This window comes from Polypterus senegalus, chromosome 6, assembly GCF_016835505.1.
Source record: "Polypterus senegalus isolate Bchr_013 chromosome 6, ASM1683550v1, whole genome shotgun sequence".
Taxonomy (NCBI): domain Eukaryota; kingdom Metazoa; phylum Chordata; class Cladistia; order Polypteriformes; family Polypteridae; genus Polypterus; species Polypterus senegalus.
The window spans coordinates 38461326-38478323 of record NC_053159.1 but is presented as its reverse complement, the minus strand read 5'-3'; the positions used below and the strand labels follow the sequence as shown (position 1 = coordinate 38478323).

Below are 16998 nucleotides of genomic sequence, written 5' to 3'. Positions count from 1 at the left end.
AACTGGTCACCTGAATCTAGAAAGTGTAAGTGAGATTGTACTGCACGTGTCAAGAAAATCATATTTAATGTGTGCATCTCTATGATGTCTGCCTTTTCACATGTACTTTGTAAATGACCAGCAACATTTTAATTCTATTTTAATTTAAAATAATAACACAAACATCTCTACCCAGGTGAAGAGCCTGGGCATCATTCTTGACAGTACTTTCTCTTTTTCTTCCCATATAAGTAATGTTTCTCGGACTTCCTTCTTCCATCTCCGAAACATTTCTAGACTTCGTCCTGTTCTCACGCAACACAGTACTGAAGTATTGGTTAATGCCCAAGTCATCTCACGTATTGATTACTGTAATGCTATTCTATCTGGCATCTCACAAAAACGTATCCATCGCTTACAACTTCTTCAAAATTCTGCTGCCAGGATAATAACCTGCTGTTCTAAATCCACTGAACATATTACACCTATTCTCGCTCAACTTCACTGGCTCCCTGTTAACTACAGAATACAATACTAAACACCGCTCTTAACATTTAAAGCTCTCCACAACCTCACTGATCTCCTACAGACTTACACTCCTCTCGCTCACTCAGATCCTCATCTGCAGCTCGACTTTCTGTGCCACACATCAAACTCTAATCTATGGGAGCTCGAGCGTCTCTCCTAGTGCTCCTCAACTCGGGAATTCTCTTTCCTCTCATATACGTCAGCTCGATTCAATATCACATTTTAAAACTGCCCTCAAAACTTATCTTTTCAAACTGGCATACCAGTTGTAAATTCTCCTCTGTTGCTGCCAGTTATCTTTGTTTGTTTGCTAATTATTGCTTTTTGATTTATCATTCTCTTTGTTTTTATTTTACAAATGTTGTTTAATTTCATTATAAGTTGACCTTGAGTATATATATATAAAATCCAACGTCTGTCTGTCTGTCTGTCTGTCCGCTTTTCAAGAGAGAACTACTTAACAAATTTAGATCTGTTTTTTTCTATAATTCTGCTTGAACATTCTGGTTGATTTTGTGACCCCTCTCATTGCACTAAGTGTCATAGTTTGTTTGTGGTACAGATTTATTTGAGCAAATCCAAGAGAGACGTAGCACGCCTCGGGGTGTGTATTTTACCTCCACTTAGCTAGCGAATGAGAGAACTACTTAATGGATTTAGATCGGTTTTTTTTTCTAGAATTTGCTTGAACATTATGGTTGATTTTGCGACTTTTCTCTTAGCGCTACGAATCATAGTTCGCTTGCAGAAGTGGTATATTCGCGCTAATCTGAGACAGAGGCTGTGGGCAGTGGGGAGGGGACAGGGGGATGCATGTCGTCAGGAGTGGGGAGTCAGTCTACCTCTGAGGGGAATGGCTAGTATAGCATTAAATAGAAACACAGCATAAAAGACAGCAGAGAATAATGAGAACATTTTGATTAATTCAGAAATTCTAGAGTGGTCTGAATGTCACGAGGTCCCTGCAGTTGGACTATCCGGAAGCTTGAATCAATCTCTTTTTTCCTACACTGATACTGAGCAGTACATGACTTTTTGCCTTTGAAGCAGCCAGTGATGATTGCGATGTGAGTTGTGTCAATTCTAAGCAGCTTCCCGACCCCACTAAGAATGAATGAGGTTACCTGCAGGATCAGGTTTTTGCAAAGGGTCCTGGGGAGGTTTTCATTGTTGGATTTCAAAGCACTGCTCCTGGTTTCTTTTGTCTATCTATTGTGACAGCTGCCTAACAAAAAATGGAGTCCCTGTGAGAAAATGAGATCCACCAGCAGACTGTGTTCTCTTCAAAGAGGGCTGTGGATCTGTGTCCTGCCTGGATCACATTCTTGCAAGACTGTGTGTTTCAGGGTGGTTGTCAAACTCTTTTTTTTCCTCTAGACCCATTCTCACCTATTTTTTCTAATGTTCTAAAATTTCAGGGATCCAAATTGCATTTTACTGTAGTGGCTTGTCACAGCTGAGAAACATACTTAGTCTTACCTTCAATGATGATTAAATCACTAAACCTACAAGGTGAAATTCATAAAAAACTTACATTTCCACTATGTAAATATGCACCCCTTAGCATTGTGGCTATTGTACACCATATCAACTGTGTAAAAAGTTTATGCATGTCATTTTTCAACAAAAAACATCAATATTATGAGATTCACTATTTTAAAAGAAGACCAGCCATGCATGATAGCTGAGCACTTAGCCTTCCAGCTCAACAATCTCTCACACCCCCAGTGTATGATTTCCCCTGAAAAGACCAAATCACAGTAAACTTTCCGTTCCATGTGGTTGGTTTTGTTTTGTTGATATACTTCTTTTTTTATGTGGAAATTAGCACACATGAACAGTAAATATATGCTTACAATGAGAGAAATAGCACCAGGAACATAGGTTAAAATGACTATTTCCAGATCCTTTTTGTTGTCCAAACATGCATTGGGATCACAGAAGATGCAAATCAATACACGACAACTGTCTTGGCTTAGAAAATTGACATATTGGTAAGTTTTTAAGCTTTTCCTCCATGCCCCATAGACTACAATGTAAAGCATATTCAGTGGGTCACTTGAACACTGACCATTTTGCCACCAAATCTTGATTGATGTATAAAATAAATGTATTCCAAAAATAAACAAAAAGGAAAACATAGAATAAATCACATCAATGGATAAACAGACATTTTTAAAACTTAAAAGATCTCTCTACAAGAAGATACAAAAAATCAGAGCTATACGAATACCAGAACCTGCTACTAGAAATTTGAACAAAGAGCTTGAAATGTTGTGAGAGAAGCTGAAAAAGGAGCTGCGTTGAAAGACAGGACAGGCAGAATTTGTTTCTGCTAATGTAATAAAAAGCAATGGGGGGCAATTTTAGAGAACCCCAAGATGGGCAAGAATAGACCAATTAAAATGTGTAGGAAATAGCACATGAATGAAAAGAAAGCATTTACAAAAGAAGAAATAAATCGAACACCTAAAGCAGAAGTAGAAATTAGCTTGTTAGTCTGTTTTGGAAACAACCTGCATTGAAAATAAATAAAAACCCCACTGGCCTGATGAGATTTTAGCAGTTGTACTGTAAGAAATGAAATATGATCTTTTGTAAATAAATTTCGACAGTCACTTTTAATGAGAAGCATGCCTGATTTGTGAAAAGTTAAAAATGTAATTCCCATCCATGAGAAAGTAGAAAAAAATTAACTGAGGGAACTATAAACCAACAGTCAAGAGTGGACACTACGCTCTGAAATAAATATTAAATGGAATACGGGTTTAGGAGAGAGAGATTCCGCCAGAAAAGTGTGGCTATTTTTTTGTACAAGCAGATTGGAAAGTAGATGAAAGCAAAGCATTGGACGTAATTCAATTTTGACTTTCAGAAAGCATTTTATATGGTTTGAAATTGTTGGCAGACAGCATGACCTAGTGGACTTTAGTCCTGAGTTCAGGGATGGATCTACCATTAGGGCATTGTCGGTGTGCACCGAGGGGCCTGTGACAGCAAAGTACCTTATCAGCAATAAACCCCAGGCTTGATGAAACATTCGACTCTCGACAACTCAAAAACAAGAGTGGGAAATACCTCACTGCATTAAATAACTGGGTATCTGCATTTTTAAAAGTATTATCAACTCTCTGTTAAGAAGCTCTTCCACTTAGGGTACTGTGACAGCAAGGGGCTTTTTCACCAATGGTGAAGCGATGAAGCCATCAAGTCTCCGTGCAAAATCAAGAGTGGAAAATACTACTCTGCATTAAACCACAGAGTGACCATATTAAACCTGTTATCAACCCTGTGTTAAGGAGCTAAGTCACCCAGGGGCCTGTGGGGGTCTAATTCCAGGCTTGCCTGAGGTTGTGGGTTCATGCAACGATGCACGAGTCACGTCACCTGCTTGTTCTCCAGTTGGAAGAACAAAATAAATGTAACCAGTCATATCTCGGATGTTGTGAGTAGCCAAATATGTAAATACTAATATAAAAATGTTGGCCAATATGTGAAACAAGAACACCTTGACCTCAGAGCTAACTTATGAGCCTTGGTTTTAGGCTGATTAATGGTTGCAGACAGTGAGCACAGATACGAGGAGACTGTTCCACATGGGTCGAGGTCCTCAGTAAAGGCCCCATGGATCTCTCTTTTAACTTTTGCTCTTTCAATTCATATTAAAGGAATTGTTTCAGATGTAGTGAGCAAACTTTATCTTTGCTGAAGACACTGAAATTGAAGGGGCGAACACAAAGAAGACAGAGATGTAAGAAAATAAATTCAGAAATCAAACTTGGACAAGCATTTGAAGCATATAACTCGATGTAGACTCACCATTCATAACACTGTAGGTGGTGAAGCTCATTTACATGAAATACCTGTCTAACAACGTGGCTTTTTCGATTTCACAATGGCCATTTACAGTGAACTGTGCAGATTAATATTTTATATGTGTCCTTTGCATTTGACTTACAAATTACACCTGACTTTTAAAATCTTCAAATTGGTATCAACTTTTTCGTACCGTATACACCTGCTACTGTATATTCAATTTGTGTAAGAGCTACACCTCACATAACTAGTAACGTGCATTTAAACAAGACCTTTGACATGTAAATGAGGCATTTTCAATATAAGTTTGATATTTGCTATTAAAGCAAACACTGGAAAAGAGAGCACTTTCACATTTTACATCCTTTGAAAAACAAGTGTGGCATTTTACAGGCATTTTTGCATTTGGCATCCTCTAAATATAAAGCAAATAACACTACAACAAATGATTGTACCATGTTATTCATCACACCCCAATAGTAGTGTAAAAAGTTGGGAAGTCCAATGTTGCACTTACTTTTTTACACAAAGCATTGGTTATTATGCAACTTTTAGTAACAAATAAATTTAAACTATGAATATTTTTCAATTCCAAATGGAGATTTGATTAATTTACTAAAATTTGATTGAGTTACTAAAACAAGTGAGCCCAGTGTAGCCTGTTTTTGGGCATTTATTGTGAACTCTGGTGCACTGGTGGCAGTGTTTGTATCTTACGGTTTGCTTTATTTTGTGTTTCAGATGGTGAATCTGTTACTGGCAAAAGGGGCCAACATCAATGCCTTTGACAAGAAGGACAGAAGAGCACTGCACTGGGCTGCCTATATGGGTAAGCAGTCAGTTAGACTGGTAGTTTGTAAGAGCTGGATTGTCCTTAGAAATCACCAAGGGGGTCTTATATAGGCCAGGGGGCCTAAAGCTGTTATTTCTTCATCTACAATGTAATGATTGTGATAACATATGATACACTTTTTTTGCATCTTGAACTGTTCATATTTCTGTTTACCGTAACACAGACAAGGAGACGTTTTCTAATACACAAACTCTTGTTATTGTATTTTCTTGTATTTTTACTTGTATGTATATTTTTTAACAGTTTCATTATTTTAGCTTTTAAACCTGAATATATGTCATGTTTCCTAATACAGTAATCCCTCCTTGATTGCAGGGGTTGCGTTCCAGACCTCCCCGCGATAGATGAAAATCCGCGAAGTAGAAACCATATGTTTGTATGGTTATTTTCATATATTTTAAGCCCTTATAAACTCTCCCACACTGTTAACATTATTAGAGCCCTCTAGACATGAAATAACACCCTTTAGTCAAACGTTTAAACTGTGCTCCATTACAAGACAGAGATGACAGTTCTTTCTCACAATTAAAAGAAAGCAAACATATCATCTTCAAAAGAGCGCCGTTATAAAGGAGCTGCGTCAGGAGCAGAGAATGTCAGAGAGAGCGCTCGCAAAGAAAAGCAAACAATCAAAAAATCAGTACGTGCTTTTAAGTATACAGAAGCACCGCGATAAAGCGGCATTTTGTAGAGGAGCGTCCGTGTCCTCTGTGCAAACAGCCCCTCTGCTCACACCCCCTCCGTCAGGCAGAGAGAGTGAGAAAGATAGAGAAGCAAACAAGCACCGCGCGGGAAGCATATCTTATAGCATTGAGGAGTTTTAGTTAATATGTAATGCATGCTCTGATTGGGTAGCTTCTAAGCCAACCGCCAATAGCATCCCCTGTATGAAATCAACTGGGCAATCAAACTGAGGAAGCATGTAACCTAAATTAAAAGACCCATTGTCCGCAGAAAGTGGCGAACCAGCGAAAAATCCATGATATATATTTAGATGTGCTTACATTTAAAATCCGCGATAGAGTGAAGCCGCGAAAGTCGAAGCGCGATATAGCGAGGGATTACTGTACACAGTTGTATTTTAAGTGTTAGATTTCATTTTACAGGTAATGTCAATTGGGTTCTGAAAAACTTTAGAACTGAATAGTTTTAAATATTTAGGTTATTTTTTCATATCTTTTAATATGCAGTAGCAATTCACAAAATTAAAATGCAGATATTTATTTATTTTCCACTTGTGTATTGATAAGGGGGATGAGACAGAGTATAGGAGCTTGGTGGAGAACTTTGTTTCTTGGTGCCGAAAGAATTATCTGCAACTTAACATCAGCAAAACCAAGGAACTGGTTATTGTCTTTCGCCTCACGAAAGAGCCTCTATGTTTGATCGCCATTCAAGGAGTGGATGTAGAGGTGGTCCACTCCTACAAGTACTTGGTGGTCCATATTAATGACAATTTGAACTGGTCTCTTTTAAAACACAGAAGAACTATATAAGAAAGCAGGCTCTTATTCTTTAGGTGATGCGTTCTTCATTGTGGGAGGTGACATCCTTTACATCTTCTAGAACTTTGGTGGCCAGTGAAATCTAATAATCTGTGGCGTGCTGAGCTGGTAACATCACTTCAAGTGAGGCATACCGAATTAACGAGCTAATTAAAAGGGCAGACTCAGTTATGAAATGCACTCTGGACCCCTTGGAGGTTGTAGCAAAGGCAAAAATTAAAACAAAACGTGAGTGCCATAATGAATACAGTAATCCCTCCTTGATTGCGGGGGTTGCGTTCCAGACCCCCCCGCGATAGGTGAAAATCCGCAAAGTAGAAACCATATGTTTGTATGGTTATTTTTATATATTTTCAGCCCTTATAAACTCTCCCACACTGTTAACATTATTAGAGCCCTCTAGACATGAAATAACACCCTTTAGTCAAAAGTTTAAACTGTGCTCCATGACAAGACAGAGATGACAGTTCTTTCTCACAATTAAAAGAATGCAAACATATCTTCTCTTCAAAGGAGTGTGCGCGTCAGGAGCAGAGAATATCAGAGAGAGAGAGCGCGAGAGAAAAGCAAACAATCAAAAAATCAATACGTGCTTTTAAGTTTGCCGAAGCACCGAGATAAAGCGGCATTTTTTAGAGGAGCATCCGTATCTTCTAGGCAAACAGCCTCTGTGCAAACAGCCCCTCTGCTCACACCCCCTCCGTCAGGCAGAGAGAATGAGAGAGACAGAGAAAAGCAAACAATCAAGCACCGTGCAGGAAGCACATCGTATATCATTGAGGAGTTTTATTTAATATGTAATACGTGCTCTGATTGGGTAGCTTCTCAGCCATCCGCCAATAGCGTCCCTTGTATGAAATCAACTGGGCAAACAAACTAAGGAAGCATATACCATAAATTAAAAGACCCATTGTCCGCAGAAATCCGCGAACCAGCGAAAAATCTGTGATATATATTTAGATATGCTTACATTTAAAATCCGCGATGGAGTGAAGTCGCGAAAGTCGAAGCGCGATATAGTGAGGGATCACTGTAATGCTGAACTTCCTCTCCCTGACACATCAATACTAGGGACTTCAGCCAATGAATTATTCAGCAGAAGTGTGTCAAGAATACAGTGGCTTTATTATACCAACAGTAATACACCTGGATAACATAACAAGTCAGACTTTTTTCCTTCTTATTAATTTTCTTTCTTTTTAGTCATTCTGGTATGTGTTCAGACTAGTGTGTGTGTGTTTCATCATATCACACTGATGTTAACACAGTTTGTTTGTCTGTTTGTAGGTCACCTGGAAGTGGTGTCTTTGCTTATCAATCATGGAGCAGAGGTTTCCTGCAAGGACAAGCGGGGGTACACACCCCTCCATGCAGCGGCATCCAATGGCCAGATCTGTGTTGTGAAGCACTTTCTGAACCTTGCAGTTGAGGTATTTAACAGATTTTTTTTCACCATAAAGAAACCTGTTTTCTTATCAAAATGAAAACAACATTTAGGTTTATACATCTTTTTATTTGCTTTAGGAAATGAGTAATTTAAAGGCAAATATGGAATCTTAGGTAGTGCTTGGTAAAAAAAAAATCACAGCTAAATGAGTCATATGTCACTAAACATAACTGGTTTGATCTCTGAAATATAGCAATAATATTTTAATATCATAACATGCACATGTACCTCTTACCAAGATAAATTCTTCACTTTCAATTAAAAAGCTTGCAGACTTTTGTATATAATTAATAAAGTAATTAAGTAATAAAGTGATTAAAAAAATATTTTCTATCTCTTGCCCTACGTGTACCTTCGGCACCTTTCCTCTGTATTCACGTCTGTGTGAATGTCTTTTCACAGGTGCTCTTTCTCCTTAGGTGTTCCCATAAAGCCTGCTCCTCAGACTCTGTTATTATTTTCGAGGCACCTTTCTCACCTCCTGCACGGTTTTATACTTGCAATCTTTGAAGGCGACTCTGTAAGCATGCCTCATACACCTTTACTCTTCCTCATGCACCTCACACTTGCTCTTTCTCTTTCGTCACATCCCCAAAGCCGAACTGACCAATCATATTGCTTAGAGGAACTGGACACATAGGCCTTAGTGATTTATTATATAGTAAATACTTTTTATAGTCAAATAAAACAGTTTGTATGGATTTTAATTTGGTAATTACTGTAAGCTCTACCCCAGTAAAGTTTTCCTCATTACGAGCACAGCATTTCATCATTTTCAAAACAGTTTGATTCTCATGAACACATGTAATGGTCTTTGTGATTTTGAACCTGTGACGACCCAGGTTGCCCATCGTTGACAGTCACTATGACCCAGAACTGTCTCCAACATGAAAAGGATGAGCCAGTCAAATGAGGACACACACATACACACGGTGTAAGTGCTAGTGCTTTTATAACCAAAAAAACAAAGTGTTCAAAAAGAGCAGTGCTACAGTCTTTAATAATTAAATAATCCATAAAAACAGTGACAGTGACAGTGTAGAGGTCAACATCAGTCCATAAATAAAACAAATGGTCCTTAAAATGAGGTTAAAACCCCACACAGAATCTGACCTTTTAAAAACAATTGTGAGCCATGGTGTTCCCTTCTTAACTGACGTCCCCTCTGCTTACCCCAGATAGGATCCTTGCAACAAGAGGAGACATCTACCAATTGGTACTGTTAAATAAAAATCATGGCTTGAACCCCTGCCATCAGTACTTCATTTTCTGGGGTGCATTACTCCTAGCCTTCCTCAATAGTCTCCTGCTGACATTCTTTGGCCTTACATGGAGGGCACTTCTGAGCAGTAGGTTGCTCCCACTCACTGGTAAGCTAAGCAGGAGCAACCTCTGTCCCTAGCTGCCTGCTTCCTCTCCATATTAGCTCAATTCTGCCCATACATCTCTTTCACATCCTTTCCCTTTTAACCTCCACACTTCTCTCCTTACTTTAGTTTCTATTTGACCTCCTGCTTCCTGCTTATCTCCCCTTTTACCCTTCGGTAGGTGCAGTGTCTTAATTGTGCACTCACATGCAAGTGCGAATAGCCCCAATCAGTCCATTAACCATCCGGGGCCACACAAGCACCCACATCCACAGGACTTGAGCTGCTCTGTTTTAATTTAAAAACTCCCAATGTCATGGACCCCTCTCATCACAGAACCATACAAAACATTAATGCCCCTCACTACTGACCATAACAAACCTTCTTTTCTAGAACATATGGTCTGTAAAGGTAATCTGATTCTAAAACATGTTGTGTGCAAAGTCGTGTTAGTATACTAGAGGATGTTGTACTGATCCTCAGAACTAAGGATAACTCCAAAGAAGCTAAGCATATGATAAATGAAAATAAAGCATGCAAAAGAGGAATTAAAATAGAGCACAATGTGCAAAATAAAGAGAAAGAAAACAAGAGCCTTCTGCCACTCTGGGCTGGCTATAGCAGTCTCGAACCCCTGCTCCTTCAGTTTGGTGGCTTATTCACTTGTTCACCTCCAGAATACTTCATTCATGCCTTTTCTAACTTCCTGTCTCTCTCTCTCTATGTATTTTTCTGTCCTATTCTCTTTTTCTGACCAGAGAGTTTTTACTTCTACCACAAGCACCTGGTACATAAAAATAAAAATATCTATATATATAAAGACTGTGTTACTGATTTGAAGATGAATATTATCAGCAACAGAGAGAAAAAGAATAGAAAAGAAGGCACATGCTGCCAAAAGCACAATCAGGACCAATCACTCGCAGAAAGGACCTAAATATAAAAGTTTTAGAGAAAATCCACAAGGGAATGTTTTGCACCTAGCTCTGTGTGAACAAGCTTGAGTGATTGTCTAACATTAACTCCTAGAGCATATAGCTATAAAGCAAATTTGAACAACGAAACAAACCTGGAGCTTAACATTAGAATCCCTAAAGCCTACGAAAATATCCGTAATGCCAGGCCATCTTAAATTCCCTTGCACCATGTCATCAGCGTCTTTGTTTTGCAAATGTCTCAGTCAGCACTGGCAGCAGGCAGCCTGCTCACTCATCCCCCACTGAGGCAGCTGAAGTCAAGTCAAACACAAAAATACTCAGAACTAAAGTCTGTTTATCTGGGAGTAAGGTGTCTGGAATTTTATAGAGTAAATATTATATCGTTATTTGGAATACATACATTTCATGTGTGTTCTGTGTCTGCAGCAATCTGTTTAAATGTAGGATGACAGGAAATGCGAGGCAAGAAATGTTGAATACATAACTAAAACAGAAACTTTTTTCATGTTATAGTAATAATTGAAATAATGTTGACGTAAAGTGTATAATGTGTGAAGACTGAAGTTCAAATATCAAATAAACACTTTCACAAATGGTATAACGAAACAAGTGCTCATTTATTCAAGAATATAACCGAAGAAAAAGAAATTACTCAATTTACATGTTACTGACAATGTCTCAAAACTGAAGCCCAACTATCAATTGGTATGAAGTAAACTTGTGTGCTTGGCTGGTGCAGAAGTAAGGACTGCTGCCTCATAATCAAAAAAATTGCAGGTTTGATCCCGGGTCCTCCTCGCATTTACCATTTTGAGTAGTGAGCTGCTATTATTGTTACTATTATACAGTATAATAAAAACATACATTTGATTTGAGTCTGTAACAGCCGGTGTAAATTTATGGTACTTGTAAAAATTAGTGCTGAAGGATAAAATTAGACACACAAGCGCAGCTCAATCATTTCTTCTTGGTTTCTTGTTCAGCAGACACTGCAGTGTCTATGGTGGATATTAGTTTTCCTCGCACATGGACATTTATATCAACATGTCATTTGAATGTTTTTTTTTTATTCAAGAATCCAAGAATAAAACTGAATAAAAAAATTATTCAAATGACATGTTGCTATGAATGTTCTTGTGTGAGGAAAAGTGATATCTTTTACAAGTACCATAAATTTACACAGGATGTTACAGACTCATATCAAATGTATATTTTTGTTATATGATAATAATAGTAATAGCAGCTCACTACTCAAATAGCTAAATAAAGAGAGCATGAAGGATTTGATCTTATTACCTCACCATTGCTAAACGTTAACTTACTCACTACGCCGTTTGCGGTGACAGAGCAGTGTTACCACTGTGACAACTGGTTGAAAATGAAGCACACAAACACACATATGCAAACGTCTTTTATTTTGTACCTGCTGATAGCTGGGCTTCAGCAACATGTCAACTGAGCAATTTCTTTTTCTTTGTTTTTATTCTTTAATAAAAACATACTTGTTTTGTTACACCTTTTGTGCCAGTGTTTATTGGATATTTGAGCTTCAGTTCTCAGACATTCTACACTTCACCTCAAAATTATGCCGTTATTGCTATAGCATAAAAAAACATTTTCTGTTTTAGCCGTGTGTTCAGCATTTCTTGCCTTGTATTTCCTCTGTCACTCTATATTTACACAGATCGTGGTAGATACAAAACTCAAATCACAGTATTTCATTACTTCAACACAGACTTGAGCTGTGAGGACTGCAGCAGGGCAATGCCTTCATCTGACTGAATTGGGGGGGTGTGCCAGGCTGCATTCTGCTAAACCTCGCATTTGCAAAAAAGAAGAGGGCTATTTGAGCAGTGATAAGGAGTTATGAGTTTCTTGCCATATGTTGGGAAACTTTATGGAGGTCAGGGACAACAAAAAAAATTAAGGTTCAGGTATTCTAGTGTTAAAAAAATAAAATTTCTCCAAAGCCCAAAGTAAAAATAATGGGCAAAATTTGGGCAATCACAGACGAAGTGCTTTACAAACATATTAGAAAAGATAACAGTCTTACTATACTGCAGGTCAGCGTTAATAGAGGTTAGGGATTTTTTCTGGGACTGTCATGTTTCATTTAACAAATTTGCACAAAACACAAAGGGAGATCCTCTCACCTGTACATCCAATTAAATATGCATTAGTACAACACATATAAAATACCAAGGGGGAACCAGCACTTCCATATAATATACATATTTATAAGACAAATTAATTGCTGGATGAATGAGATGTGTCCTGTTTTGGAACTATATAAATCTAGTCGGCCTAATAGCGGGGAAAAAATGGCTGTCATGAGCATGTGTAACACTGTGATCTCTTTGACATCATTATGTAGTGCCCATGTTGGATCCTTGGAACAATGGCTTACAGGTAAACCATACCAAATGAAAAATAAAGAAAACTAATGACAAAAAGCACACATTAGTAGAAAATATGTTCAATTGACTGTGAGGCCTTAGAATTCCAAACTCATAAAGCCTGTGCTGGGACAGCACTAAAGGGGTCAGTAATGGGTGAATAAAATAATTTGACCACCCATCCACAGTGACCTGTGGTGGAGCACTCTTTACAGATCTTTACTTTCTTCACCCTTGAAGTAATGGGTTTCTCAGGCTGCTTCTGGACTTCCTCTCTTAAACCACAACTTGGTGAAACTCTTTTTACTCAGAGACCATGTGCTGCCAGCTGAAGAGGTGCAGGGTTAGTCCTCTTGCCACTCTTGACATCAAAAGGAACAGCATGGTCCCTGCCCTCTGTGTTCTCACTGTCTCTTCGTATGACAGTCCGGTATCTCTGGCACCTTCTGGGAAGGCCTTCCTTTGGGCTGTATTACTGTGTCTCCCACAGTAATAAATATATCATAACTGAAAAAGTTGAGCTTTTTTACACATTTGCTTCTGTTTTCTTTGCTTCCAAATTGATGCTCATGTTTCTGATTTGTATGTCATTTGCAAATCATCTGTCAAAGGCTACTTTCACACCTCTTTCTCTCTCTTTCTCTCTCTTTACCAGATTGATGAAGCCAATGCCTTTGGAAATACAGCACTTCACATTGCCTGCTTCAATGGACAAGATGCAGTTGTCACTGAGCTAATTAATTATGGGGCCAACGTTAACCAGCCGAACAACAAGGGCTTTACCCCCCTTCACTTTGCTGCAGCCTCCACACATGGTGCACTCTGCTTGGAGTTCCTAGTCAACAATGGTGCAGATGTCAACTTGCAGGTATGCATGTCGGTCATCTTTATCTCTGAAATGTACTGCTTTTATTGATTTGATCAGGTTCATGATGGTGTAAGATCACATCCACTGTATTTAACTTCTTCTGATCTTGTCTATGGGTGGCATGGTGGCGCAGTGGGTAGCGCTGCTGGCTCGCAGTTAGTAGACCTGGAGTTTGCATGTTCTTCCCGTGTCTGTGTGGGTTTCCTCCGGGTACTCCGGTTTCATCCCACAGTTCAAAGACATGTTGGATGAATTGGCGGTCCTAAATTGTCCCTAGCGTGTGCTTGGTGTGTGTGTGGGCTGGCGCCCTGCCTGGGGTTTGTTTCCTACCTTGTGCCCTGTGTTGGCTGGGATTGGCTCCAGCAGACCCCCCGTGACCCTGAAGTTAGGATATAGCGGGTTGGATAATGGATGGATGATCTTGTCTATGATGCAAATATATGAGAAGTTTTTTTAAGATTTGTCTTAACCCTTACAATTTTTCTAGAACGGTTGGATCAGAAAGGTTAAAAGACCTCAAAGAAAAATTGACAGAGAAAAGTACTCTTTATAAGAATAAAGAGACTTTCCTTTATCTTAACAAAGTTCAGACGATAACAGAGAATGTTGCTTTCCTTAAAGGCGATATGACCATGACCCTGTCACACAGATGTTCACATGTAGGACGCTCTGAACAGCTATAAAGATTGCCAACAGCCATTGTTTTGCTTGTTCATGGAAGGTCTTCCTTTTGAGTTACATTGCAACACTTAGACCTGAAATGTACAGGAAACACAAAAGAGTCATTTGATTAATTCAGTAAATAGTTTGTACTTTTAGAGTTAGTTATACAGTGATCCCTCCTCGATCTCGGGGGTTGCGTTCCAGAACGCCTCGCGAAAGGTGAAAATCTGCAAAGTAGAAACCACATGTTTGTATGGTTATTTTTATATATTTTAAGCCCTTATAAACTCTCCCACACTCTTATAAACATTTCCAGCACAGTTACACAGCCTAAACCCTTTATATTCTCTTAGATATTAGGTAAGATTCGTCGAAATGATGTATGTAAACACACTGTTTATATACAGTGAAACCTAAATATTATTTTTAAAGATATCGAGCGCCTCCGATATCGCATATGTTACAGCCATTACAACAGACAGGCCACCAGCAATAAATACGTACAATGCAAGAAAAATTGTATACAGTAAAATGTGTGTACAGTTACACTAAACGTACGTACATGTACTAAGTACGTTAGAAAATTAGTTATGAGTACTCACCAACAATGACACAACGACTTGTCCAATAACCATGAGTTTAGTTTTAACAAAGGAGAGCGTTACAGCTCTTCAAAAGGAGCCTCTTCAGGCGACTGTGTAGCACCACCGTTGTCGTCTGGAGTTTCTTCTTCCACTGAAGGCGTACTAGGCGGTGTTTTGCAGGTAAGAAACATTGTGATGGACAGTTGCTGGCGCTGCTTTTTCATTTGTGTAAGGAGGTTTTTATACACTTCCGTGGCGTCGTCAAGAGCATTTCTAAATTGCAAAGAACGAATCATTTGTGGGTCCCATTCGTCAACCGATATCTGGAGATCTTCTGCTCAGACGGTGGCAACATTACAATGGCAGACAACGCTAGTTAAAGCTGGAAGGCAAGTCTTAGTAGATTTTAAGAATGTTGGTGTGCATTTCAGTAGTGAAAAGGACATCAGCAAAGAATTAAGTAGCTTTAAGTACTAATGTGCTAGCATCAGTGAATCGGGAACAGCAAGTTTTTTGTGTATGAAAGAAATATCAAGGCAGTGGCAATCCTGTAGTGGGAAAGAGGCAGTTCAAGAAAGGGGGCAACATATGTTGTCAAAGATGTGCAAAATTAAATTTTAAATTGAATTATTTATGACCTGATTAGATTAGACAGCAGATTGGTTTAGAGCAGGGGTGAGCAACGTTGGTCCTGGTGGGCCGCAGTGGCTGTAGGTTTTTGTTCCAACCGAGTTGCTTAATTATAAACCCATCCTTGCCAATAATAGATCTTATTTAATTTCATGGCTTGTTAATGTTTTTATTATTCAATATCATTCTTATATCGTAGATTTTTTTCTTTCTTAAGAATATCATCCAAATGATTTGAAGCCTAAAATAGATGAGTAATTTTCATTTCTTCACCTCTTTCACTTCAGTTTCAATTTATTTAACCAGATAGTTCATGTTGAATACACAAAAGTGTGACTAGATATAACTTAGATGGAGAACTGCTTGTTCCTTTGTCATTTGCATCTTATTGTTAACGAGGAGCAATTAAAAACTGTGACTGCAGCTGTTTAAGACTCAAAAGTGAGACAACAAAAATGAAGAAGAAAAATGTCACTTAAGCAATAAGTGCTTCATCAGCAACAATTGACTTCTTATTAAGAATGTAGGTTGGAACAAAAACCAGCGGCCACTGCAGCCCTCCAGGACTGATGTTGCTCAAAACTGGTTTGGCGTGTACAGTTGTCGTAAATGAGGTTAACATGTACAACGTTCTGTTGTCCTCTGTATTCAGGTCTGTATGTTTATTGCTTTGCTTTTCAGTTAATGGATTTTACTTTTATATGTTTGATCAGAGTCGAGATGGGAAGAGCCCATTGCACATGACTGCAGTCCATGGACGCTTCACCCGTTCACAGACCCTCATTCAGAATGGTAAGAATTGGACCATGCATTGGAATATGTTGATGTTCTTTGTCTTTAAAACTGTGTTTCTTTGATTATGTAACCAAAGTTACATCTTTCAAAGTGAATTTGAAATTGTCAAACAGCACTACCTGTAGAAAGTGAAAAAACTGAATTCTGCAGTAAGTGATCAGAATGATAACTTCAAGTTGGGAGACTGAACATCCTTAAATGAAGAGTTCTGGTGCCTCTTGGTGTGCCAGACTCTCTCCATCCGGCACGCAAATCCACTTTCTGGAGTTATACCGTGTTCTGCACAGATTAGAGGACTCTGTGGTCAGCTGCGTTTAAGGAGAATGCTCTTGACTCCAGGGACCATTCAGCCATTTCACTGCATGCAGTGATGTTACTTGTAGCCTCCGTCACAAGAACGGACAGGAGACATAAAAAGGTTTGGGGCAGCCACCCACATATTATGCCCTGGTCAATCAATCAATCAACATTTATTTATATAGCACATATTCATACAAAAAAATGTAGCTCAAAGTGCTTTACAAGATGAATAGAGAAATAGAAGACACAATAAAAGATAAACATAAGTCAACATTAATTAACATAGAATAAGAGTAAGGTCCGATGGCCAGGGTGGACAGAAAAAACAA

General features: G+C 38.6%; 1 protein-coding gene across 8 annotated transcripts in view; it reads left to right on the top strand.

The window, feature by feature from the left end:
• Positions 1 to 16998, top strand: part of ankrd44 (ankyrin repeat domain 44) — a 212627-nt gene that overhangs the window by 112966 nt on the left and 82663 nt on the right. For all 8 annotated transcript variants that reach the window (XM_039755865.1, XM_039755868.1, XM_039755866.1 and 5 more), the window contains exons 6-9: positions 5065 to 5152; positions 7969 to 8111; positions 13485 to 13697; positions 16288 to 16366. In XM_039755865.1, coding sequence (XP_039611799.1) covers positions 5065 to 5152; positions 7969 to 8111; positions 13485 to 13697; positions 16288 to 16366 — 523 coding nt within the window. The remainder of the gene's footprint in view (positions 1 to 5064; positions 5153 to 7968; positions 8112 to 13484; positions 13698 to 16287; positions 16367 to 16998) is intronic.